Source organism: Ascaphus truei, chromosome 12 (assembly GCF_040206685.1).
Source record: "Ascaphus truei isolate aAscTru1 chromosome 12, aAscTru1.hap1, whole genome shotgun sequence".
Lineage (NCBI taxonomy): Eukaryota > Metazoa > Chordata > Amphibia > Anura > Ascaphidae > Ascaphus > Ascaphus truei.
This window is the reverse complement of record NC_134494.1, coordinates 34,717,279-34,742,449: the sequence shown is the minus strand read 5'-3', so window position 1 is coordinate 34,742,449 and position 25,171 is coordinate 34,717,279. Positions and strand designations below refer to the sequence as shown.

The window sequence follows — 25,171 nt, the reverse complement described above, 5'->3', positions numbered from 1 at the left end:
GCCAATATCATGCACAAATGCGTCCATATACATGGCGTGCCACTCCAAGGCATAACATAGTACTCAATGGTGATTATATGCAGAGGCATTTACAGTATATACAGTCTGGGCTGAGCCTCGGAAAAGACTGCATTCAACTGCAACGTAAAGAAGTGTTTCATTGTGGTTCTAATCTAGACATTATCTTCATATCAAAGCAACAGAGATTGGACATAATGTAATATGAGAGACTTTGGTCATTGTGAGACCTGAGATTATTCTTATGAGAGACGTTTGTCTTTTTTTGGTGGTTGGGGGGAGCACCCCCAGTATATGGAGGGTTTTGTGTATTCCCTGTATAATAGCTATGCAGAGAAATCCTGTGTAGCTACTGAGTCCAGCAGTGAGCTGGTTAATCTCAGCCCGAGAGCAGGCAGAGGTAATTAACCAGCTTTCACCTGGCTCGTTAGGAGGGTTCAAAAGCCTGCATCTTCCTGCAGTCTGGGTCTCTCTCTGGTCTGAGTACAGACGACACGTGCGGGTCCTTGCCAGCTAGGGACACCAGGGGGTGATGGCCTCTATGGACCCCAATACGCTGGGGAACTGAACTTCGGCCTAGGAGAGCCCTAACCTTTATCTTGCTCCCCTGTTTTTCCTGCATCGGGGGCTGTGGAAAATTCTATGTGGAGAGCGACATTTACATATTTTTTTTAATAAGGAAAGCTCAAGAAAAAGTGTACACGTAGCTTATGGTGAGCATGTATTTTATTTTTTACTGGTGCGGTAAGAGTCTTGCAGTCGGACTTAAGAATTGGACCCCAGGTCACTCTGAGTTTGATGGCCCTGCCATACCATATGCACAGTAGCGGATTTAAAAAAATGGTGCCCTTAGGCACTTACCTGATGCTGACCTCCTGTTCCCATGGCAATGTGACGTCCCATGCTTGCCGATCGTGCATGTGCAGAAGTGGCCGGCGCCGCTCACAAAAGCCGATCGGGCATGCGCGAGGCGACAAGCTGGCATGCAAATTCTGCAAAAAGTAGCACTATATTTGTTAAAGGAATCCTATTGAATGCAATTGGGATTTTTCTTCTGCTCTGTTTTGTCCAGTTTTGCCGCTGGGAGATTTACTAAATAAACTCCATTATCTTTCAAAATGATCCATTTTTACAGATGGCGATCTATTTTAATGGCCGAATAAGCTGGTTGGTTATAGATATATTAAACTGATAGTCTCAATGTTTTTAATACATAACTAAAAGACGCTTTGCCCAATGTCCGCATACCAGGCTAATTTGTCACAATTGTAACTAAATTATTTACAATTAAAATTGCACTAGGGATTTAGGTTAACGTAATATTTTTCCTTTATTTTTAACAAAGCGTCTTTCAAGCTGATTCTTGCTTGTGCATTCTTGAGCCGTGTGTTATTTCTCTGGGTGTAGACATGCTGTTTAGTTTGAAGGCCTCTCTGTTGCTTTACTTGTTAAAAGGTGGAAAGTGGGTCATGCAGTTATGAATACTGTGTTATGCTGGAGATGGTCATACTAAAACAGCCGAAAGGCCCCATTTCAGGTCAGGCTTAAAACATTTCATTGATATTACAAACTGTAGTTTATGTAATCCAGTTTTACAACGTGCTATAGAAGAAACCAACATGTGTTTTATTACTTTGAACGACATAATTGGAAATGTTCTGAGCTCTTCAACCTTCCCTGTTCACAAGGCCTGCTATGCTTTACCTTTGCACTGTGCTAGATTAGTTCTCTGGTCAAGCTTTAACCTGATTATGAGAGCGAGACTTTATTGCAACAATATAAAAAGCAGAGAACTTCTGATTAGTTTTCTTGGTTGATTGGGTCTATAGTTGGACAAAGTTTAGGACAGCAAATCCCATAGTACTTGTAAATGATGTAGACGTTAAAGAAAGTCCCATTTACCACATATGAAACATGTTACTTCTATTGTTTTGTTTTGATCCTAGAATGGATTGCCCTTTGAGGACCAGAGTAAACCTCTGGTAGATTGCATTTAGGTACCAAAAATATAGATTGTAATCTCATGTGGGCAGTGACTGTGTCTATAAAATCCTATGTGCTATTATATAGTAGTTGTGAAGCGCTTTGAGTTCCATCGGGAAAAAAGCGCCATATGAAATAGTTATTAAAGTTATTATTTAATGTGTTTAAATACAACTCTGAAGCTATTTATTATATTTCATGAACAGATCATGGCTGGTATGTGCGGAGCGGACGCTAAAGACCTTATTCTATATCTGCTGAAGTGGTCGTAGGGCTGTTTTTGGCAAACTCCTCATTGATGTCGAAGGGGATTTTGGGCCAAAAAAAGGCCTGGACGGCCGCTTCTGCAGATATAGAATTACCCCCTAAGTGTTCTGTGTCCATGGAAGATCCCAGCATGATATCAGCACATTTGCTTCATTCCACTGTCTTGTGCAAACAAATGCTGTACCTTGGCATGAAATGCTGCTTCTTTTTATTGGAAGAATCTGAACTGTAAGGTTTCCACACACAAGCGATTTATCGCATGTTTTTCTTTAATGTGGAGCTCTTTCTATGCAACAGAAAACAGGAAATAGAACTGTGGAAACATAGAATTCAATGGCATATAAGAACCACTCGGCCCATTCAAATTTAATGTATGTAGAGAAAGCTAAAAGCCCACAAAATACTGGATTAAAAAGAGGCCGTCCAAGCAGTTTAAAAAAAATAAATAAAAAATGTTGTTTTAGTATATGCAGCCTTTGATTACCTTTATTGAAAACTAATTACCTAAGCTGCCGATCAATTCATTCTCCCTTGATAGATCAGCAAAAGCCTGTTTCCCAGGGTTCACTAAATGGCCGCCTTCCAGTTTCAAATCAATCCTTCAGTCAGTGTAACTCAGCAGCTACAATGTATTCTTATATTACTAAGGTAACAGTATCTATTGTTTCACTTTGCAGCTCAAACTGCTGGGAATATTGGCAACAAATGATCACAAACAGGAAAGCGTTACAAAGATCTTGCACTGCTGGGGTGGTGGCTAAAACCTGTTATAGAAATCAAAGGATGCTCAGTGTATTAAAACTCATTCAAAATGGTATTACGAGTTGAAAAAAAAAATGGTAGTAAGTATTATATAATACAGGCATACCCCGCATTAACGTACGCAATGGGACCGGAGCATGTATGTAAAGCGAAAATGTACTTAAAGTGAAGCACTACCTTTTTCCCACTTATCGATGCATGTACTGTACTGCAATCATCATATACGTGCATAACTGATGTAAATAACGCATTTGTAACATGCTCTATAGTCTCCCCGCTTGCGCACAGCTTCGGTACAGGTAGGGAGCCGGTATTGCTGTTCAGGACATGCTGACAGGCGCAGGCGTGAGCTGCCGTTTGCCTATTGGGCGACATGTACTTACTCGCGAGTGTACTTAAAAGGAGTGTCGTTAAAGCGGGGTATGCCTGTACCACAGAACTGTTTTTTTTTAACACACGTGGAATATTATTTGTTTGCGCCTCTAAATCAATGTATTGCCAGGTATAGACTTTCTTAGCAGCCATATATATGCACGTGCATAACATCTGACAATGATTCATACCTGGCCACATGTACGTTCAAAGTACTCAAACAGAACCTGGCTTAAAGGAGCTATTCCTGCGCTTCATACAATTATTCTGTAACATAGGTTTGAAGAAGGGGTCTCCGGAGCTGAGCCCCACTCATTCCAGCTCTGGGAACCACCTACTTCCCGAGATACTTACCTCCAAAGCGGTCATTTGGTCATGACCAAATCGCCACCGGCGCTCTGTCGCCAGGACGAATCACTGCCACCAGTCTCCTCGCCGCCATCTTTAAATCTCCCAGCCAGCCACAGGGCACCTCGCGTGGACACTGCTCCGACAGCATTTGTGTGCGTTGCCGGACACTCAGGGCGGCCACCAACAGCCAGAACACATTTTAAGTTTTGCGTGCGAGGTGCCCTGCGGCTGGCCAGGAGGACACTTAAAGATGGCGGTGAGGTGACCGGTGGCAAGATGAGCCACGGGGAGTCGTCCTGGTGGCGGACCACCAGTGACGATTTTGTCACGGCCCAATGGCCACTGCCAAACATCCCATCCCATGCTAAACCTGATGACGTCACGGTTCCCTATTGGCCCAGAGGACGCGGGAGCAGCTACCAGCGCCCCCTAATAAGGTCCGTATCTCCGGAAGCAGGGAGCTGAAATGAATGGGCTTCAGCTCTGGAGACCCTCTGCTTAAACCCTATGTAAAAAAAGAAACATTCACAACAATCGGCTGCTAGGATTGCCTTTTTAAGATTTAATAAACAAATAAGTCTTTATATGCAAAAGCGAATTTCAAAACTTCCTGGTAGTATGATGCTTATTTGGAGTCTACAGTATTGATATATTTCCACTGAATATCTGCTGGTACAGGGTACATTTATGGGAAAATAATGTTTATGGCAGACAAATTAATTTCTTAGCGGCTCATTGAGTAAACACGCTGACTCTGTAATCAAGGACACAGAATTTGAATCAGGGGAGCCTGAATCAAGTGTCAGGTGCTTGTGACCTTGGGTAAGTCACTTTATCTCTGTGCCTCAGGCACCAAAAACATAGAGTGTAAGCTCCACGGGGCAGGAACATGTGCCTGTAACAATCCTATGTACTGCGTACCGCGCTATGAAGCACTTTGAGTCCCACTGGGAGAACAGCGCTATATGAAATCGAGTTGTCGTTATTATTATTATTACTCCATGTAAATACAATGAATCATTTTGGCATGTTCTCTCATATATCTTTGGCATCTGATCAGCATTTCAGGAAGTGTTTATATTTAATTACAATAATAGTTTGCTTATTTATTCAGACTTGTCAGCGCTAACAGAGTATGTGCTGATAAGTAATTACTTGGGTTTGCCCAACTTTCCATCGCTCACGGTCCTTCATGCTGCCATATTTGTTCCGTCGGAACCTTAGCATTTCTATCTAAGTAGTGTCCTCAGTGGAGACCGTGGTGAGCAGTGAATTTTTGTTTGTGTAATTTCCTAAATACTGTCCATGATTTAGTCCTGGATCATTTGTCCTTGAAATAAGGCGTCTGTTGCTCTAGCGAAGAGGAGAACTTTTCATATCGTTCCAAAAGCTGCGTTCCAAAAGCTGGCTAACGCCGTAACAAGTCTCCACAACTTGCCTGTTGTAAACCAGTTAGAAGATACTGTGCATCCTGCATATATGGAGGTCCTTGGACTATAAACCGTGGAACAATTTGTAACCCTTTCAAGGCCAGAAGGACCTTCCAGGCATTGCACTATTTACATGCATCAGTACATTTTACTATGATGTTCTTATTGGCTTATTAATTATAATTTACAGTTATTTACAGCGGATTCCAGTATTCTCGGTACATAGAGCTACGGCATGTATGTAGGTTTTAAATAACAGAGCTTTGAGAACAGTCGCAACCTAATTCTTATTTTCATTGGGCAACAGGGAGCGCAAGTTACATACCCCACGGAATAGTATACAAAGCAAAGATGAATTACATTACCAAGGAAAGGGAATTGTGACTTCCAGTGCCCTATGCAATATGGAGGGGAACACACAGTTAACCATGTATTCCATTCCATTTAGCTGAACGGGCGATTTCATCATTAACTGGGTGTTTCACTGCTTCTCACCATATTACATGAGGATTGGGGCCTACAGTCTTTAACTGGATTTCCAAAATTAGAGAAATTATACCGATAAGAGAGAGATGTTGAAGTTGTCTTTTGTCTATTTATGTAGACTGAGCCACTGATTGAGCCCACTGTGCTGAAGCAGGGATACCCTGAAACCTGACCTGTTGGTGGCCCTTGAGGACTGAAGTTGCCCACCCTTGATCCAGTGAGCCGGACTTGAAGCAGGTTCCCTTCAGTCAAACGGCAGTGACATCCCCCCTGAGCTACTGTACTCCAGCCCGAAAGAACAGGTATTGGGGGGGGGGGGGGCATTTTCTACACTATCCATTATTGATTGTGTCCAGTGTTGATGAATGGGACTTCACCGGTTAAAGTAAATGGTACTTGGGTACCAACAGATTGAAAGGAATATTATAGATTGAAATATTTTTGCTCATATATAGAGAATTATATTTTATTTGAAAATGCTGCCACCCAGTGGCTGTTTTGTTACACTTATTACATTGGATATTTAGGGCCTTATTCTACTATATCTGTTTGTGACGTTTTCGTTTGGCTTCGATGAGGATTTTCGGACAAAAACAGCCTGAACTCCTCATGCTTCGGTGGATATCGAGATACCTCCTTAAAGTTCCATTGTATTCGTCATTAAGGGCTAGAGCCATAAAGCTACTTAACGTGGTGTTAAAGGACAGTAACATTATATTAATTCATGTTTTCTCTCTCAATAAAAACTAATGTTAACTATAATGGATGGTTGTGATAATGATATGCAAATTATATGCAAATGAGGCGTTATAACATTGGCTATACACAAGTCTGTTAAGGTTAATATGGGATCTTAAAACCAGAGACGAACATGAAACACAGACAGAGCTCAATGCACATCCAGCGAAACTTTATACACGGTACAGTGCCTAAATATACATGTATTGATATCTATTAAATAAAATGGTCTTTTAGTTTAACATTTTGGCCAAATTGTTGTAAGCCCCTGAGCCACTGCACGGCAGACCAAATCTCAAGGGTCCCTACACTAATATAATTGGAGGGTGGCAACCTCCTACCTAATTTAAGATCACCCCCTCCCACTTTAAAATGGTTAAAAAGCTCACTCCATAGCATCTCCCACTCTCATGGGCACTTGCCTGCTTGCAACAAATCTAATACAGAGTGCTTTTCCTGGTAATGTACAGGTTAATAAAAGCTTCAATCAGACTTAGAACTTTGCAACTAATTTTGATAGATTTATTATAAATCATTCTTCCTGTCAATGCACAGGTTATTAAGAATTTATATTAGTGTTAGGGACCCTTGAGATTTGGTCTGCCGTGCAGTGGCTCAGGGGCTTACAACAATTTGGCCAAAATGTTAAACTAAAAGACCATTTTATTGAATAGATTATGGTTGTTATTGAATTGTATTGTATTGTTTTCAATAAACATATTGTTAGTGGAACATAGGAGACATACTTAAATTTTCTCTATAGGAATATTTGTATTCCTGGATTATCTAATCTACTGTATACTATATTATATCTATGTACTTTGAGTGCAGACTATAGGGACCTGTGAAAAAAGTAAAGGAAAGGTTCCTTAAAAACAGTGCTTCAGCAAAATGGGGTACAATGGCAATGGTTGCTCAAAAATGTAGATAAACAGGTTAGGACAAGGTTAATTAAGTAATACAGAGTATTGGACCCAGTGCATCATAAAGCAGGGAGTGATATTAAAGATTAATCTGTCTTTGGTGAGGACACATTTATAATGCTAGAAAAGCACCTCACCAGACAAAAAATCTCTCTTACCTGCGGCACTGTTACTGGTCAGCAACTCCCCTGAATCCATGAGTGGGGAGAATCAAACTCTTTTGGAAACCTTGATCCATCTTGTGCGTGCATCACGCTGAGTAGGTAAATATATAGAGAATTATCCAAGGATAGCAGCGGAGCACAGCTGAAGGACGGGATCAACACCAGCAATGAGAGGGTTAAAATTCTTCTTTATTGTAACATGGTGCAGTGGGGGAGACAGCAACAACTCTAACGCGTTTCAGGCTATGCAGCCCTTTTTCAAAGAGTGAAATCGCGTCTCCACTACTCGCAGTTTTGAAGGGGAAACCCCGCCCACTTTCCCCAGAGATGCCGTGCGGTTTTCGCGCGGATGCTGTTAGCTCTCTGGTTGGTCAGAATAGACCTCCAACTGGGAGCTGGATCGGAGAGGCGTCTCTGGTAGCTGCAGATACCAGCTAGCCTTCTGTTTGGTCAGAGTTAATCTCCAATCAGATTACTGATTTAGAGATGCATCTTTGGTGGTCAGGGTTACCCGTTCAGCCGCGGGAGTGGGGGAAATAACAAAGGGTATAACATACAATTGTGAATGACAACACAAATATAAAAACAAAAATCAATGACAACGCAATCAATTTCCTCATATGGATAGATTCAGGATATGGAATAGCCTAAGGTATATTATTGGTATACAGTGTATGGTTATATCAGAAGTATATAATTCCTTCTAGCCCTTAATTTATTTATAATCAATATGCAGGGTAAAGATTTGTTCATGGAGATATTTGGTGATGAACAGTATGTTCCTATTTTTGTGTAGAACAATAAATGCCGAATCCGTAGAGAATGAGTACACAAATGCAAAAGGAGGCGACAGAAGAAGATAGAAGAATAAGTAAATGAATGAGCCGGGAGGAGGGGGATGAGGGGGTGGAGGGGAAAAGGTGGGGGGGGGGGGGAAATCAAGGTGGAGGGGAGGGGGGGGGGGGGGGGTGGGTGGGGGGTTGGGGGGAGGGGGGCTGGAAAACAAGTGAAAAAAGGAGAATAAAGATATACTATGAATAAAGAAAAACAAATCATTATAATAAATCATTATAATATAATCTGTATGAGACATGGAACATAAATAAATCAAGTAAGAAAATGTTTTAATTCCCAGTCCTGGTTCATGCCCCTGGGTGCCATTGTCCCAAGGGCATAAATCCAGAACATCTCTCTACGATTAAGCAGGGCTTCTCGATTGCCTCCCCTGACATGACTCTGAATGTGTTCAAGAGCACTATATGTGAAAGATCTTAATGTTCCCAGAGGGCAGTGATTAAAGTGGCGTGCGACCGGGTATCTGTCATCACGTTTCTTGATGCTCCTGATATGTTCATTAATGCGGACTTTTAGCGGTCTTATTGTGCGGCCTACATAATTACTCCCACAGGGACAGTTAAGTAGATATATCACAAAGTTGCTGTTACATGTAAGAAATTTCTCAATGCGATAAACCTGATTGGTATATATATTCTTAATAGATTTAAGTTCCTTGGCATATCTACATGTGTTACAGTTCCCACACCTAAAGAATCCCTTTGGTGTTGTGGGGGTGGGTTTCTTAGTAGAGCAGAACAGACTAGGTGATAAATGATTCCCAATGGTCTTGGCCTTTTTAAAGACTATTTTGGGGTTAGATTTAACTAAACTCTCTAGATCTCTATCCAATTTGAGGATAGACCAATGTTTTTGTAAAATGCACCTAATCTGTTCTGCCTGCTTGGAATAGGTGGTTATGAAGAGTGGTACCTGAGGGGTTGTATCTCTCTTAATTTTAATTTCTCCTCTTTTCTTTCTAATATTTTTGTTGTTTCTGTTTAGGAGCTCTGCTCTATCCATTTTGAGTGCGTTCTCAAACGCAACCTCTAGGTCCTTCTCTCCATAACCCCGACTCAGAAATCTTTGTCTGAGTTCCTCAGCCTGAAGGAGGAAGGATTGTTCCGTAGAGCAAATCCTCCTTAGTCTGAGGAACTGTCCCTTTGGAATACCCCGAATTAGGGATCTGGGGTGAGCACTGTTGGACCTGAGCAGCGAGTTTCTTGAGTTCGTTTTTCTAAATACATTTGTCTGTATACTCAGATCTATGTCTATGTATAGGTGTAGATCAAGATAGTCGATCTTAGTTTCATGATAGTTATGAGAAAATTTCAAATTATAAGTATTTGCTTCCAGATATTCAAAAAAGGAGTGTAGAGTGTCAATATCACCGTTCCAAATTAATATCAAATCATCTATAAATCTACGGTAAAACATAATATTGTGCCTGAAAGGATTCTTATCACCAAAAATGTGAATGTTCTCCCAAAAACCCATGAATAAGTTCGCATATGAAGGTGCAAATGATGTGCCCATTGCTGTGCCTTGTGACTGTAAATAATATTGTTTGTCAAACATAAAATAATTATGTTGTAACAAAAACATAAGTGCATCTAGTAAAAAAGTGCTCTGTGCTAAGTTGAGGTTAGAGTGATTCAGAAAGTGACTTATAGCTTTAGTGCCCAAGGTGTGTTCAATTATTGTGTACAGTGAGGTCACATCCAATGTGACCCATATGAAATTATTAGACCATTTTATGTTTTGAATATCTAGAAGCAAATCTGAGGAATCCCTTAAATAAGAAGGGAGTTCTTTTACAAAAGTCTGCAAGAAATAATCAACGTACCTAGATAGACCATCCCCCAAAGATCCAATACTAGAGATAATAGGTCTGCCAGGAGGGCTAACCAGAGATTTATGGATCTTTGGGAGATGGTGAAAAATAGGCACGTTGGGAAAAGGGTTATACAAATAAGCGACTTCTTGTTTTGTGAGAACACCCAACACGCTGCCCAGGTCCAACAGGTCACGAATTTCCACCAGAAAGGCTTGTGTGGGATCTTTGTCCAATTTGCAATATGATTTCACATCACTAAGCTGTCTGAGGGCTTCTAAATGATAAGCCTCTGAGTGCATCACAACCACTGCACCCCCTTTATCCGCACTTTTTATAACTATATTTGATTCTCCCCACTCATGGATTCAGGGGAGTTGCTGACCAGTAACAGTGCCGCAGGTAAGAGAGATTTTTTGTCTGGTGAGGTGCTTTTCTAGCATTATAAATGTGTCCTCACCAAAGACAGATTAATCTTTAATATCACTCCCTGCTTTATGATGCACTGGGTCCAATACTCTGTATTACTTAATTAACCTTGTCCTAACCTGTTTATCTACATTTTTGAGCAACCATTGCCATTGTACCCCATTTTGCTGAAGCACTGTTTTTAAGGAACCTTTCCTTTACTTTTTTCACTGTGATATATACAAAACAGTTGCACGCTTAAGGGAGACATTCATGGTATATGAACTATATCACTGGGATCAACACACATCACATTGTGATCACTAAATCACGGTTTCAACCTATTTTTTAATATTGGTTGCCAGGGGGGAGGCACTCTATTTCCACAAAATGGATGAGGATGCACAGGACTTAGATACAGTGGATATGATGAACAGTACATATGTTCAGAAATGTGCAGACAATACCACTAGAAAACGCAGAGCAGCGTATTTATTTGACAATACTGTACATGATGTTTGTGAAGATACGGCTGATCTTGGGTTCTATTTTAATAAACTAGAAAGGATCCTTCTCACCAATATTCGGTTGTGGTGGGATATCACCACGCTTGACAATTATCTCATTACCAAACGAATACCAAGGGGACTTCGCGTTAAGAAAGCGCCATCCTTTGGCTTCCCCTCCAAAGATTTCGAATTGGAGTGGACGAGTATTCTCAATGAATGTTCTCTTAAATTGATGGACCTAATAATAAAGACAAAGGTACAAGAACGAATTAATGTGAAGAAAGATATTAAAAATATACAGCAGAAACTGAATCAATTCAAGGAAATGAAAGATTTTGAGACCATGGATAAAAGGTTGTCTAACAACATAGAAAAGGCTGAGAAAGAGATTATGGTCAAAAAACAAGAAAAGTTCGACCGAGATAGAGTCGATTACGAACGGAACCAGGTGTACATGTGGCAAAGAGTACCACCACCTAGGACACCTACTCGCCAAAACCCTACATATAGAAATCCTAAATCACAAAAGGAACATCCAAAGAAATCAACACCAAAGAGATCTATCCTTAAGAAATCATCTGAAACATCCAGTGTCTCTGACATCTCGGACGTAGAGACCCGTCAACAAATAGTGTCATTCTCAACTGACGAGGACACGGACAGAGGCCGGGACAGCACGGATTATGAATCAAGTCAAAGAGGAGAAGCGTCTACTTCCTATGAACTACGAAGTAACAAGTCCTCAAAAAACTATACAAAAGGACTAGGCGCTCGCCAAAAAGACGTGGCATTAAAGAAACGAAAGATCGATCCATAATAAATACTAACAATGTTTTGAATATTTCAGGCATTCCGATCCCGGATGAAGAACTGGCGATCCTGAACAAGGGCCTCAATTTTGCCATTATGAATGACTTTGATCTGTTTAATACTATTATAGATCTCCAGAGATTTATTAGAAAACTTTCCTTGAAAAAATTCTTTTCTTCTAAGGATGTTCAGATCCCCATGTCTCCTCCATCAGATGCTGGGGACATTGATCCCCACCATGTGATTGATGACACACGGGGGGAAAGACTATCTTTCAAAGAGTTTGGCGCGATACAAGACCTCACTGATCTTATAGGTGAAGAAGAAATTGCGGACTGTATAGATAAGGAGGAACAACTAGCATTCCTCACGGGAGCTAAGCACACTTCCTTTAGAAATAAGTCAATCTTCTGCCCGAACTTTACAAAAGGCCCTCATTTAGAGACATTTGAGAAATTGGTTGAGAAGGACCTACAACTTATGGCCAAGGGTTACTCATTTACCACACCCCCCTTTAATAACATGACAAAAGAGGAACATCTACATCTCTCCACACTCAAAAAAAGATCAAATATAGTTATAAAAAGTGCGGATAAAGGGGGTGCAGTGGTTGTGATGCACTCAGAGGCTTATCATTTAGAAGCCCTCAGACAGCTTAGTGATGTGAAATCATATTGCAAATTGGACAAAGATCCCACACAAGCCTTTCTGGTGGAAATTCGTGACCTGTTGGACCTGGGCAGCGTGTTGGGTGTTCTCACAAAACAAGAAGTCGCTTATTTGTATAACCCTTTTCCCAACGTGCCTATTTTTCACCATCTCCCAAAGATCCATAAATCTCTGGTTAGCCCTCCTGGCAGACCTATTATCTCTAGTATTGGATCTTTGGGGGATGGTCTATCTAGGTACGTTGATTATTTCTTGCAGACTTTTGTAAAAGAACTCCCTTCTTATTTAAGGGATTCCTCAGATTTGCTTCTAGATATTCAAAACATAAAATGGTCTAATAATTTCATATGGGTCACATTGGATGTGACCTCACTGTACACAATAATTGAACACACCTTGGGCACTAAAGCTATAAGTCACTTTCTGAATCACTCTAACCTCAACTTAGCACAGAGCACTTTTTTACTAGATGCACTTATGTTTTTGTTACAACATAATTATTTTATGTTTGACAAACAATATTATTTACAGTCACAAGGCACAGCAATGGGCACATCATTTGCACCTTCATATGCGAACTTATTCATGGGTTTTTGGGAGAACATTCACATTTTTGGTGATAAGAATCCTTTCAGGCACAATATTATGTTTTACCGTAGATTTATAGATGATTTGATATTAATTTGGAACGGTGATATTGACACTCTACACTCCTTTTTTGAATATCTGGAAGCAAATACTTATAATTTGAAATTTTCTCATAACTATCATGAAACTAAGATCGACTATCTTGATCTACACCTATACATAGACATAGATCTGAGTATACAGACAAATGTATTTAGAAAAACGAACTCAAGAAACTCGCTGCTCAGGTCCAACAGTGCTCACCCCAGATCCCTAATTCGGGGTATTCCAAAGGGACAGTTCCTCAGACTAAGGAGGATTTGCTCTACGGAACAATCCTTCCTCCTTCAGGCTGAGGAACTCAGACAAAGATTTCTGAGTCGGGGTTATGGAGAGAAGGACCTAGAGGTTGCGTTTGAGAACGCACTCAAAATGGATAGAGCAGAGCTCCTAAACAGAAACAACAAAAATATTAGAAAGAAAAGAGGAGAAATTAAAATTAAGAGAGATACAACCCCTCAGGTACCACTCTTCATAACCACCTATTCCAAGCAGGCAGAACAGATTAGGTGCATTTTACAAAAACATTGGTCTATCCTCAAATTGGATAGAGATCTAGAGAGTTTAGTTAAATCTAACCCCAAAATAGTCTTTAAAAAGGCCAAGACCATTGGGAATCATTTATCACCTAGTCTGTTCTGCTCTACTAAGAAACCCACCCCCACAACACCAAAGGGATTCTTTAGGTGTGGGAACTGTAACACATGTAGATATGCCAAGGAACTTAAATCTATTAAGAATATATATACCAATCAGGTTTATCGCATTGAGAAATTTCTTACATGTAACAGCAACTTTGTGATATATCTACTTAACTGTCCCTGTGGGAGTAATTATGTAGGCCGCACAATAAGACCGCTAAAAGTCCGCATTAATGAACATATCAGGAGCATCAAGAAACGTGATGACAGATACCCGGTCGCACGCCACTTTAATCACTGCCCTCTGGGAACATTAAGATCTTTCACATATAGTGCTCTTGAACACATTCAGAGTCATGTCAGGGGAGGCAATCGAGAAGCCCTGCTTAATCGTAGAGAGATGTTCTGGATTTATGCCCTTGGGACAATGGCACCCAGGGGCATGAACCAGGACTGGGAATTAAAACATTTTCTTACTTGATTTATTTATGTTCCATGTCTCATACAGATTATATTATAATGATTTATTATAATGATTTGTTTTTCTTTATTCATAGTATATCTTTATTCTCCTTTTTTCACTTGTTTTCCAGCCCCCCTCCCCCCAACCCCCCACCCATCCCCCCCCCCCCTCCCCTCCACCTTGATTTCCCCCCCCCCCCCCCACCTTTTCCCCTCCACCCCCTCATCCCCCTCCTCCCGGCTCATTCATTTACTTATTCTTCTATCTTCTTCTGTCGCCTCCTTTTGCATTTGTGTACTCATTCTCTACGGATTCGGCATTTATTGTTCTACACAAAAATAGGAACATACTGTTCATCACCAAATATCTCCATGAACAAATCTTTACCCTGCATATTGATTATAAATAAATTAAGGGCTAGAAGGAATTATATACTTCTGATATAACCATACACTGTATACCAATAATATACCTTAGGCTATTCCATATCCTGAATCTATCCATATGAGGAAATTGATTGCGTTGTCATTGATTTTTGTTTTTATATTTGTGTTGTCATTCACAATTGTATGTTATACCCTTTGTTATTTCCCCCACTCCCGCGGCTGAACGGGTAACCCTGACCACCAAAGATGCATCTCTAAATCAGTAATCTGATTGGAGATTAACTCTGACCAAACAGAAGGCTAGCTGGTATCTGCAGCTACCAGAGACGCCTCTCCGATCCAGCTCCCAGTTGGAGGTCTATTCTGACCAACCAGAGAGCTAACAGCATCCGCGCGAAAACCGCACGGCATCTCTGGGAAAAGTGGGCGGGGTTTCCCCTTCAAAACTGCGAGTAGTGGAGACGCGATTTCACTCTTTGAAAAAGGGCTGCATAGCCTGAAACGCGTTAGAGTTGTTGCTGTCTCCCCCACTGCACCATGTTACAATAAAGAAGAATTTTAACCCTCTCATTGCTGGTGTTGATCCCGTCCTTCAGCTGTGCTCCGCTGCTATCCTTGGATAATTCTCTATATAGGGACCTGTGTGTGAGGACTCTACCTCACATAGCTATTTGTGAACCCAGTTATTATCCCTATGCACCATAGTATTTTTTGCATAAATACCGAAGAAGCGGCATTAGGTATTGAGCCGTTCATCAGTTATAGTGGTGTTCTCACATGTAGACCCTAAAATAGGGTTTTTTCAATGAATATATGGGTGTAACATCATAGTCAGGCATGACTTCAATAACATAGCGTTATTCCCCTTCTCTCTTTTTCAACATGCGCTAAAGACCTATTTCCGAGTCTCTAGATCGGAGTAAAGCTAAAACGTGTCTAATGTCAAGTGGTGTTAAACTTATGCTAATGAGTTTGGCATATAATTATATTTTTATAATTAAGCTTTGAAGATACAGCTCAACCCCATTACAGCGCGATCCGTTACAACGCGGATCCGCTTATAACGCTATGCACGCGTGGCTCCCAAACTTTCGTATTTATGAATACTTTACAACACGATAATTGCCATCTTAAATACTTTATCGTGCAATGCATACAATTGTACATTATTTCTAACGCGATCCGCTTATAACGCGATGTGATTCTTTGGACCCCAAGCCCAGTGTTATAAGGGGGTTGAGCTGTACCATGTTATATACCTTAGGGAACATACTGCAGCGTCTTTTCCTGTTGTGGGTAACGTCATGTGTTAACCTGATTTAACAGAACTGTGTGGATCTTGCTCTATGAAGAAAATCAGCTTGATTAATACATCATCAAACTAATAAGTAAGGCAAGTTCATTAATGAAACATCTGTATTTTTTAATGCACTTCCTGGAGGCAAAGAACTGTGTCAGCCACATGCAGTGTGTTTTTAATACTCAGTTTCTTTCCTGTCATTTCGATTTGTTTTTTGTAATAAAAATCTACAGCGCGTGTTTGAAAAAGGCTTCTCCTCCACCCTTCCCGGTCCCTACTGTTTTATTTGCATATAAAGTTTCCAGTGCACCAACCATAAACATATATCGTTACGTTTTCTTATCCTTATATGACAAGTTATCAAGTTAGAACAACGAAAAGTGTAAAACACACTGTTTGCACAAGATCCCAAGTAGCTGCACTCAGAGTCAATAATGTTTAATGGACTATAATAGTCAGGGCAATCATATGTCCCAGTTGAGGAGATAACATTTCACTCCCTTCAAAATGACACACTAGAGTGGGTATCTAATTATAAGACGCAAAAATAATTAAAAAAAAAATAATTTAGTTAACAGCGACAACGATAAAAATATATATACATAATAATACAAAATCCTCAGATTGGGCGGCTCAATCGTAGTACTTACTGAAAAGATAGGGTACATATAGATATGTTAACCATATTAATCTATTCGGAATAATTAAAGTCACAAATTGGTACTGTAATACAGTTTATTTGATGCTTGATCTTAGGGCTGCTGATGCGCAGAAAGTCAGGTATGTTATTTTATAACCTGTAAAGTTTAACTTGCACCAATAGTTTGGACCAGCAAAACACAGGAGAAAAAAAGAGAAACTTTCACCAATTCTGTGCATGAACAATGTCCTTGCTCTCTACCAAAGTCATGTACAGGTAGTGCTCGCTATCCAGCGAATAGCTTTACAACGAATGGCATATCCAACGCTTAACAATGCAACCCTATGTGCTGTTTTTCAATGCCGGAATGCGTTATCCAGCGCCTGGATGCGTTCTCTAACGCTCACCACCACTGATTAACTCACTTTACAACGGGTGCCCAATGCTACATCCAATTGACAAAACATATATGATGAAAAGTATAAAGTAAAATACTTCAATAATAATAATAATAATATTAAATACTTGGTTATTTAGTTAACCCTTTGGCTTAAGGCGTCATAAGCCTGCATACCAACGTCAAGGTATAACCAAAATAATGCAGGTCCTACACTACACTACATTGTGAACCCTTCCTTTTACCTCTGTAAGAGGGGAAGAACCATTATAGGTCGTGTTCCTGCAGCAAGTGAAATGACCTCCCAAGTTAAAAAGGTGAAGGAGGAGGGGTGAGCTCTGGGGGGAGGTGCCACAGCCTCCAATTGACTGAACCAGTCAGACATAGATTAACACACATTCCGAGCTAGCTCAAACTCCCATACCCACCACATGATGAATATATATTTATGTCAACCAGAGAGCTACTGAGCGTGGCAATGGTATACAACAAGAGACAGGGGGTGCCCAATGCTACATCCAATTGACAAAACATATATGATGAAAAGTATAAAGTAAAATACTTCAATAATAATAATATTAAATACTTGGTTATTTAGTTAACCCTTTGGCCAAAGGCGTCAAGTTCCTGCAAGTCCTACCATTGTATGCTGCTCCTGTCTGGACCTCCTTGGGATCTTTACTCATCTCCTGTGGATTCCAGAAGACTGGGACAGTCACTCAATTACTACTGAGAGCACCAGGTTCGCCCCAAATGGGTTGGAGGACCATATACCGTAGTTCCTGGTGTGAGGAGAGTTCCGGACTGCCCCACTGCTGATTTCACTCTGATTTCCGGAATCGAGTGCAGCGCACGGCGACCTTCCCCTTGGCAGCATTAGGAGCTACACAGATTGCGGACGGCAATGGGAGCTGTGCATGAAAACTTCAAATATTGTAAGTGTGATTTTAACGCTGTTGTATGTCATTAAAAACCCTGTACGTTATCACACTAGTTTGTTCCATATCTTCCCCATCTCAAACCTCCCCCCCCCACACGCATTCATCTGTGGGAGCGTTGGAGTATATCATCCCTACCACTAACATCGCTGAGTGAGGGGACTCCTGCAGACCAGACCACGGTGGGATCCATGAGACGTTCTGAGGAGCAGAGACGTGAGGCACAGATTCTCTCCACTGTACCTTGAGAGCCCTTATCCTGTAAGTAGGATTTCAGGGTTCTAGGTAGGGGGGTAATTGATAAAACATACCACGCTATTGGCGTGCCCTGCTGTTTTTTTCTGTGATTTCAGAGACATCAGCACATCATAATAGACAACACCCCTGCCTGTCCAACAACTATCAAGATCATTTATCTGACATACTGTAGGAAGCCTGTACTAAAGACTGCCTAATTGGTTCACGGTATTTGGGTTCATTGGACTTTATTCACAGCGCCTGGGACAATTAATTTGTATGTTTATCGGTTTTATTAACGTAATTAAAATAAAGTGTACGGGATATGGAACAAAACAAAACAAACACGTGAATACGTTTAATAAAAAAACATTGTTATAGTATGGAATAAAACCTTTTTCCAATTGTTTGAAGCATCTGTTTACTGCTAAATGGTTAACAAGGTAAAGATCAATATTGCAAGACTAGATATCACACAAATACAGTAGATCCCCGGAAGTATAAAAAAAATCATCCGAGTATGTATAAAAAATATATTTTCTTACTGTGTTTGTATCTGAATGAGGATACCTTAGATGGTAGATTGAGGAAGGGGGCGGTTTGTTCCATCCACGTAGGTGTTGACATTTGCTAAAGATTTTCATCATTATTGACAGACAAATGACAGCTGAGTGTAGAAATCTATCTACCTGAAACTGCCTATACCAAATGCAACTGTCTCCCCGCTTGCTACTGCAAGCGTTTGAGCATATTCAAAAATGTGTTTTCGGGTTGCCACTGCCGGGTCACGTGACGCGGTCCTCCAATCAAAAGACAGATTCAGCCTGCAGCCACGAGCACAGCAGCATGGCACAGTACCTATTGTGATGTCACAGATGCACTCTGCAGTTTGGCTTTATAATCACAGCCTAACATGTTTCCCTTGACATCTGCTGGGTATTTTTAGCACACAGGTAGCACTGCTTTTCTATCTATCAGCTGCATTGAATCTCAACCACCTCAGTGTACATCTGCATTGCCCCAAAGGTGGACAGGCTGATGGGGCTCCCCAGGAGCTGCTCCCCTCTGCACAGGACCAGCCACTGTTCCGGCTACCGAGGTCCTACCTGCCACAGGAGTCTCCCGTGGCAGCCAGCTTTACCACCAGAATAAAGCAGGCTACCTTCTCCAGTCAATATAGAGAATGCAACAACAAAGAAAGCAATATGAACATTTGAAACACTCTATAATTGTGCTCCAGTCAAATATTACAAAGTATTTGCAGCAAAGATGCTACAGGAAAATGGAGGAAGCTGCTTGTGTGATCCAGTCCAGATATAAGCCCTACATCATAACCAAGCAAGCTGTGCACCCGCAATACCGTCTCAGTGCTGCCACCGGCTTTCCACACAATTCAGGAAAGAAGAACCGAATTATGACTGAAAGCGCTATACAAATCTATTCATGCAACCGGGTCCACATGTCCCGAACCAGATTCGTCACAATGAAAGCAGCCGCTATAAAGAATCAGTCTTTGGCTATAATGAGACAGAATTGTGTCTGATCATGCCCCTAAAGATGCTATTCTGGTTTGCCACTCATCTTTGGAAAGAGAAAAAGGCACAAGAATACAGGTTTGTGGGTAACGGTTTTGTGTGAGGAGAACGACAAGAAGATTGATTTAGTGGAATTTAAGGATCCTGAGCCAGGCGCAAATGACCTCTTTACTGATAATTGGGTCATGCTTGTTGCGGCTGAGTCCGTGATGGATAAGGAAGCTGTAGGCCGGGGTCCCCTGGTACTTAATGATATTCAAGATGATGCTACTGTAGTAGAGATTCGCCACCATACATCACTTCCTCACACATGGAAGAAGTGGACTGGCTGAATAAATTAATGCATCGAGAAAGAAAGATATCTCGGGAGTCAGAGTTGATAAACTCACCACGGTTGAGCAGACGCGGGTGGTCACCCCAGTGACATGGAAGAAAGGATCACGCGAGGCGGGAAAATTATCGTTGCCAAGGGAGTAAAAGAAGAGTTGGCAAGATGGAAAAGGGAGCTTAAGCAAGAAGTTCTTCGTAGGGTTGAGGAAGCAAAGCACATCATGGAAAAACTGTGCTTTCAAAATTTCTCCTCAAATTACTAAAATGTGCTGAATTAAAGCGCCTACTTAAAGAGACACTGGATATGTGCACCAGCTACAAGGACTTTGTCACCGGTGTACTCTTCAGCCACGACCACATATCGTTACCACAAACTGATAGACATAACAAGTGGCTTTTACTTCATCTATTGAGTACCAGATAATTGCTTCAAAGACGAAAACCATGGAAAACTCAGACTAAGTGGTATCTCTCCCCCAGGCCACTTTCTTTCAAGCTACAATTTTGTCTCAAGAGAGAGTGGAAGGATGGGCTTCCACCAAGGCTAGCCATAGCAACCCACAAACAGGGGAGGTATGTAACCAACAAATAGAGCTGTTTGGTGTTGGCCAGGTAGCAGTTAATCCTGGTCTGGAGGAAGACAGGACTACTAACGAGCCCATCTGAGTGTAGCAACGGTTTAAATGGCTGGAAAAGGAAGTGTTTGTCTCTCTCCCCTGGTCTGCATACAGACCACATGTACGGGTTCTCTCTACCTATGGATACCAGGGTGAGCAGACCACATCTACATGTCCTTGATACAGAGGGACACCAGGGTGAGCAGACCGCATGTACGTGTACTTGATACAGAGGGACACAAGGGCGAGCAGACCGCATGTATGTGTCCTTGATACAGAGGGAGACCACAGTGAGCAGACCCCATCTATGTGTCCTTCATACAGAGGGAGACCACGGTGAGCAGACTGCATGTTTCTGTCCTTGATGCAGAAGGAGACCACGGTGAGCAGACCACATGTATGTGTCCTTCATACAGAGGACACCACAGTGAGCAGATCACATGTACGGGTCCTTGATACAGAGGGAGACCACGGTGAACAGACCGCATGTATTTGTCCTTGATACAGAGGGAGACCACAGTGAGCAGATCGCATGTATGTGTCATTCATACAGAGGGAGTCCACGGTGAGCAGACCGCATGTATGTGTTCTTGATACAGAGGGAGTCCATGGTGAGCAGACCGCATGTATGTGTCCTTGATACAGAGGGACACCAGGACATCTTGTCTGTACCTGCGAGTCCTTGACACAGAGGGACTGTGGTGACTGAAAACCCTGGACTTTATGCTGCTGGATTCTGACCTCCGAAACCCTGGACTTTGGGCAGGGATGGCCGAGCCGTGCAGACCACAGGTGCGTGTCCTTGATACATAGGGAAACCAGGCACCTGTAGAGACATCTACAGATGCATATAGACTTTAATCCGATATTGAAAACTGTTCTTTTTGTTTCTACATTTTTTTTCTAGGAAAAGCTTCTATTTTTGTTGTTAAAGCGTTGGGGCGAAATAAAGCCCACATTTATTTTTGAAAAGCAGTGTCCTGGTGTTAACCTCTGCACACATCTCCTACAGGGTTACTTGTCAATCAAATTATTTTTATTCTGCAGATCAATGTACCTTAACTCCATTAGTTGGCACCAGAGGGGTATGTCTTTATTTATAAACGCCATTGATGTACATAGCGCTTCACAGTAGTAATACACATGGTAATAATATAAATAACAGATAATATAAATAACAGATCATGGGAATAAGTGCTTCAGACATAAACGTTACATTTAGGAAGAGGAGTCCCTGCTCCAAGGAGCTTACAATCTAATTGGTATGTAGGAGGAACGTACAGAGACAGGAGGGGGGAATTTGGTAAGTGCTTCTGCAGGGGGCCAAGCTATATGTATCATGTGTCTAGTTCATTTTGTTAGCATTGAAACTGTGCTGTGAGCAATATATACGTGTGAAATAATTAAAACGCAATTCACACAATTGCACCTTTTTATTCTAGTTTTGCTTTATAGGGTCCCATTTGCTTGTTACAATGCGATGAAATGCATTGGACTGCAATACATCAAGAGGAGCCTGGTAAATTGTACACTGCAGGCCTGTCTGGTAAGTGGGGAAGGAATTCAATTGACTGTGAATGCTAATTTCTTATTGCAGTACATCAAGAGAAGCCAGAAATCCAGTGAACTGCAATACATCAAGAGGGACCTAGAATACATTACTCTGCAATACATCAAAAGGAGTCTATTACATTGCACTGCAATATAGCAAGAAAAGCTTAGAATACATAACACTGCAATACATCAAAAATGAGCCTAGAATATATAGCACTGCAATACTTCAAGAGGACCCTGCAATATTGTACATTGCAGGCCTGTCTGGTGGGGAAGGAATTCAATTGACTGTGAATCTTAATCTTTTACATCAGTATATTATCTAAAAACTCCTCCTGTAATTGTGTATATATATGTGTAACACCTCTTCTCCCCCGCCTCCCCCAACCCCTGCCAACAGAAGAGTGTCACACCAAAGTGATCTAACGTCTGTTCAGGTCAGTGTCTTTGTTACCTTGTTCTCAGGGTGCTGGTATTCGTGCAGGGGTTACCTTGTTCCCAGGGTGCTGGTATTCGTGCAGGGCTGGTATGGTTAGCAAATAATAGCCAGGCTCCATGAACATGTCTTTAACTTTAGTCAAAGGAATAACATTCCTTGGGGGCTCATGCAACATCCCCCCAAAGAGGCACATCTCTTGCACTTTGCAGCCACTGTATATGGCACTCCATTGCTTGGTGGATGGCTGCTCCCTCGTCCACTGGGAGCCCTTGGCAGGGTGCCCTCTTATATGAGGAATTACACCCTATCACCCTGAAAGAACTAAGGAGATTCTTACCCCCTAGCAATTCTAAGGTGATACTCCAATGCTCTTACTAAGGAATCACCTGACTTTCCACTCTTGTGGGTAGGATACCCATCAGGGCATATAGAGGGGCCCTAATCTTTAGGAGTGATACTTTCGTAACTGGAAAACAACAAAGTTATACTAATATTAACACAAAGTTACAGACTAACAGGACTTACACTATATGCAGTGAGATCCCCCATATTAGTTTCCTCCTGGGATCTGAAGTAAAATGTTCAATCCCCACTATATATACCCACAAGTGACATCACTAGTCACTATGACTACTAGAGGAGGGGTATGCCATTCCATTTAGTATCCTTACTTAAATTACATCACTAGGCAAATTCTAGAAGGTGGGTGTGGTTGGGTTCTGATGGACCCGTAGCTATACCTGCAGTTAGCCCACTAGGGCCCTTAATTAACTAGTATTCCACAAGGGTGCTATATTAGTAAACCCTTACCTCCGAAGTGCTATTAGTCTCGTCGCTCGGGAGGATTCGGGTGAGTTGCGTCGGCCATCTTGTGGTTGTCGCAGCCACATATAATGGGACTATGTGTAGCACGGCGGCCATCTTGTGGTTGGTACCACCAGAAAAGGATGTCATGGCAGTTCCGGATTTCTTCCGCGGGACTGGAGATGGTGTGTCAGTCCTGTCGGAGCCTTGAGAGGGAGAAGCAGCTTCCTGGACTAGGCCAGAACTATTCCCCCTAGGTCCAAGGCAATCCCTTCACATCAGTGGAGTTTGTAGGGCCTGGCCACAGCATAGGGATTCCCCTGTAGTAAGACGCTTCAGCGGAGAAGGACCCGAGCTGGGAAAGGAGTTCTTCCAGTGGGAGGTATCGCTACGTGGTTGCCGGACATGAGGCATGAGGGGCTATTTTCGGAGACCCCGTGGTGTGGGAACCGACCGTTATCTCTCTCCTGGAAGCATCCCCTGGTTACTGGCCTGTACAAGAAAGTGCACCACCACAACAAAGGGGAGGGTAGCGCTGCCCTCACAGATACATTTGGGAGGGGATGTTCTGCAGGACACCTTGGCCAATCGCACTGTTTGGAATAAGTACCTATATTGTTATTACTGTGTTTGTGTTATTGTTATTATTGTGCCTACTGTGGGACCACAGTAAAGAGATGTTGAACACAATGTTGTGATTGTGATCATTTGGGGTATACAATATATGTATACAGGTTCACGCGAGGAGTCATCCCGCCTACGCTGGGATCCACACGGGTGGAGGCGCTGCACCAGACACACCCCAGGCTGCCAATCAGCGGAGGCCCAGGCCTGCGTTAAGCCTAACAGGTAGCACCAGTAACACTAACTATAGGCTATTTCCCTTAGGCGTAGGGAAAGGGTGTAACAGTAGTGTGCAAGAAAACCGTTTAGGGTAACTCCTGTGCCACATCATTTTATTGTGATATTCTCTGTGACTCAATCACAGATTCTGCATAATAAAAAGGAATAGAAAACAGTCAAACATTCGGACCCAGCTGGATGATAAGACAAAAAGGCAAAGTCCGGCGCACTATCAGCACATACTGAGAATGCAACGTCCACTCCGGAGCGCATCATAAAACGTTAATGCCGACAAGGTTACTGCATGTTATCCACGTCTGGGAAAACAATGAACATGCCGTTCTATTTATAACACGCACTGTCTGCTTCCCTGAATGCTACAGTATGTCTATAAAATGTATGTATGTGAGAAATATACAGTGTAACAATAGGCCTGGAGGTATTACATTCCAGTGAGTAAAAAGAAAGGAATAATGATGAAAAATGTTACCGCTTTTGAGAAAATACATCTTCAAAAACAATATATTTTCCTAGTTCAATGCAGCGTAGGCCAACGTGAAATATTCTGCAATATTGTGCCATTTAACAAGTTGTTTGAATAACTATTTTGCATTGTGACTGATTATTCTGGGTTTGTTTCCTGTTTGCTGAGCATCTGCCCACTTTGTGTTTTAACTTGAGCATCCCTATTTACAACCTATAATGCCAGCCCCTTAGTAAGTGACTGCCAGCCCTCTGATTATTCATTTGTAATGTGTCAAAGGCCGAGAATTAAAACGTGTAATAATATACGCATTGCAGT

At 41.7% G+C, this 25,171-nt stretch overlaps 1 protein-coding gene across 3 annotated transcripts in view; it reads right to left on the bottom strand.

The window, feature by feature from the left end:
- Positions 1–23,627, bottom strand: part of BBOX1 (gamma-butyrobetaine hydroxylase 1) — a 221,736-nt gene extending 198,109 nt beyond the window's left edge. Inside the window, exons 1-2 of one of the 3 annotated variants that reach the window (XM_075567288.1) lie at positions 23,533–23,627; positions 880–1,010 (exon numbers count right to left, since the gene is read on the bottom strand). In XM_075567288.1, the coding sequence (XP_075423403.1) occupies positions 880–1,010; positions 23,533–23,612 (211 nt within the window). In that variant the 5' untranslated portion in view covers positions 23,613–23,627. Of the gene's footprint in view, positions 1–879; positions 1,011–22,737; positions 23,066–23,532 lie in introns of those variants that run through there. The other 2 variants (XM_075567289.1, XM_075567291.1) reach the window with 2 other exon arrangements.
- Positions 23,628–25,171: the final 1,544 nt, after the last annotated feature.